This window comes from Cyprinodon variegatus, unplaced genomic scaffold, assembly GCF_000732505.1.
Source record: "Cyprinodon variegatus isolate N-32 unplaced genomic scaffold, C_variegatus-1.0 Scaffold803, whole genome shotgun sequence".
Lineage (NCBI taxonomy): Eukaryota > Metazoa > Chordata > Actinopteri > Cyprinodontiformes > Cyprinodontidae > Cyprinodon > Cyprinodon variegatus.
In genome coordinates this window covers 290,119-292,298 of record NW_015151256.1, presented here as the reverse complement: position 1 = coordinate 292,298, position 2,180 = coordinate 290,119, and the positions used below count along the sequence as shown (strand labels likewise).

Here is a 2,180-nt window from a genome sequence, read left to right as displayed (position 1 = left end):
TGGAATTACTGAAATCAATCTACTTTTTCATGATATTCTAATTTTATGACCAGCACCTGTAGACAGACTACAGCATAGGCATTGGCCTAGGTTTTAAGTCAAACATTAATTTAAATAAAGTAGAATAAAGCGAACTGCAGTGGAGTGAAATCCTCGCTCTGGCCTTTGAATTAAAAACCGCAATGTGCTCCACCATGCTGGCCTTAAGTAAACACATCTGACGTAAACACCACACTCTCATGCTCTGGTTCAGGCACGGTTCTCTGATAACACAGAGTGCATGAGCAGAACACGTCATCTCCTATTTACAGTCAGCTGACTCAATTCACAGATCTCTTCACCTGTTAACAACGCAAACTTCTTCTCAACCTATTAACAATAAACGGCATCAAAAAAGCGTGGTAAACCAGGGAGGATGCAGAGATCGAGGCTCTCGTTGGCTGAGGACGCTATCCAGACACATAAGTACCTATATACAGTATAGTACCTATATATATATGCATATAAAAAAAAAAAATAAAAAAAAAATCACATTTCTTAAAATGGTGTCCTTGAGAGGCCTATTTTAAATTTGTGTTTGTGATTGAGCAGCTCCGCTTGCTGTGGCCTGCAGTCACACATACAGTTACCTAAGAACGAATTTAAAGTGTTTTTTTTTATCATAAGTTTTATCGTTATGATGGTAGAACCATAAAACATTGTGATAACTGATGAACAACATAACTAATTTTTCTGTGAGTATTTGGTTGATTTTTTTATTGTTGTTTGTCAAATTTTCTGTCTAAAATTTATTCCTATTCTATCATTTCTTCATACAAAAGGCCATATTTCCCAGCCCTACTTTCCAGTAAATGTATAGTTATCAAAGATGTGAAGTAAAGCTGATTAGCTGTTTTTCATCAGATATAATTCCATTTTTGTTTAGGTTTTTTTACTGTAACATCTGACAATCAAGTGTTCATATTTGCATTAATATTCCCCCTCATCTACTCACCTCATCAAATATCTCCAAATAGAAGGAATCCACCCCTGGAGGCACCGTACACTGGATCACTTTGTTCCAGCGGGGGTTCTTTGCTCCGTTATGAGCAGTTGGGGTCTCATAGACTGCGTAGCCTAATCGAATCCTGCAGTATGGATCCATCCGTGTCATCCCGTAGTTTTTAGCCAGCTTGGCCTGCACAGAAAATACAAACAAAATCACATCCAACATGTCAGTGTTAGGAAGGAGGCTACTAAAGATGGCTGCTGTAATTCTTTAACAAAACATGTAAAACACCAAGTTTATTTAGAAGATAGTGGAACGTTACGCAATATTTGATCATTCTCAGGCTTGATAAATGCAAAGCTTCTTTTTAAAGAAGTTTGAATAATAATTGTATTGTTAAGACTTTTAAACAGTGGCTCTCATCTGAATTTGGTACCTGGACGACAGTAATGCTGAGCCGCCCAACGGTGTTGACCGAGCCTCCGTACTGCAGCTGGCGAGCCGTCTGGGCGTCCAGCTGGACCTGCTGCTGCTGATGAGTGGGAGTGATCCGCAGGAAGTCCTGCGGTAGCTCTCCAATATACACCTACAGAAAACACAACCACAACTTTATTCTTTTAGACGGAAACTTTGGTGAGAAAGTGACAAATGTTTTACTTAACAAAAAACACCTTCTCCCATATGAAGCCTTAAATACAAAAATAAACCATCTGGTATCAGGGATTTGATCATTCTTAACACAGCACTTCGCTCTCAATCTACAGGTTTACTAGTGGATCCTAGAATTTCTAAAAGTAGAATGGGAGGCAAATCTATTAGTGAGCATGCTCCTCTCCTGTGGAACCAACCAGCAGTTGTCTATGGGACAGAAACCCCGTCTACTTTTAAGGCAAAGCTAATAGTGGTTCAGGTTATTGTGAGCTATCTTGATAGTTATGCTGTTATAGGGTTAGACTGCTGGAAGACACAGGGACCACCTCTTCTCTCTTCTCTCTCTGCATCATTTAATTGACATTCTCCAATTCTGCATTATTTCTTTATTTAACACCACATTTAGAATTGAAAAAGCTTCTTCGATGGGAAGCAAATTGCTTCAAAACTTGGAAACAAAGTCCAGTGGATTGTTTTTTATTTTATTTTTGGAAAAAAAAAAAAACTTCCACATCAATGTTTGACATTATTTTGAACCCCA

General features: G+C 38.4%; 1 protein-coding gene across 1 annotated transcript in view; it reads right to left on the bottom strand.

Annotated features, from left to right (window-relative positions):
* The window catches only part of tollip (toll interacting protein), a 12,398-nt gene that overhangs the window by 8,305 nt on the left and 1,913 nt on the right, over window positions 1-2,180 (bottom strand). Inside the window, exons 2-3 of the mRNA XM_015396530.1 lie at window positions 1,425-1,574; window positions 995-1,177 (exon numbers count right to left, since the gene is read on the bottom strand). Coding sequence (XP_015252016.1) covers window positions 995-1,177; window positions 1,425-1,574 — 333 coding nt within the window. The remainder of the gene's footprint in view (window positions 1-994; window positions 1,178-1,424; window positions 1,575-2,180) is intronic.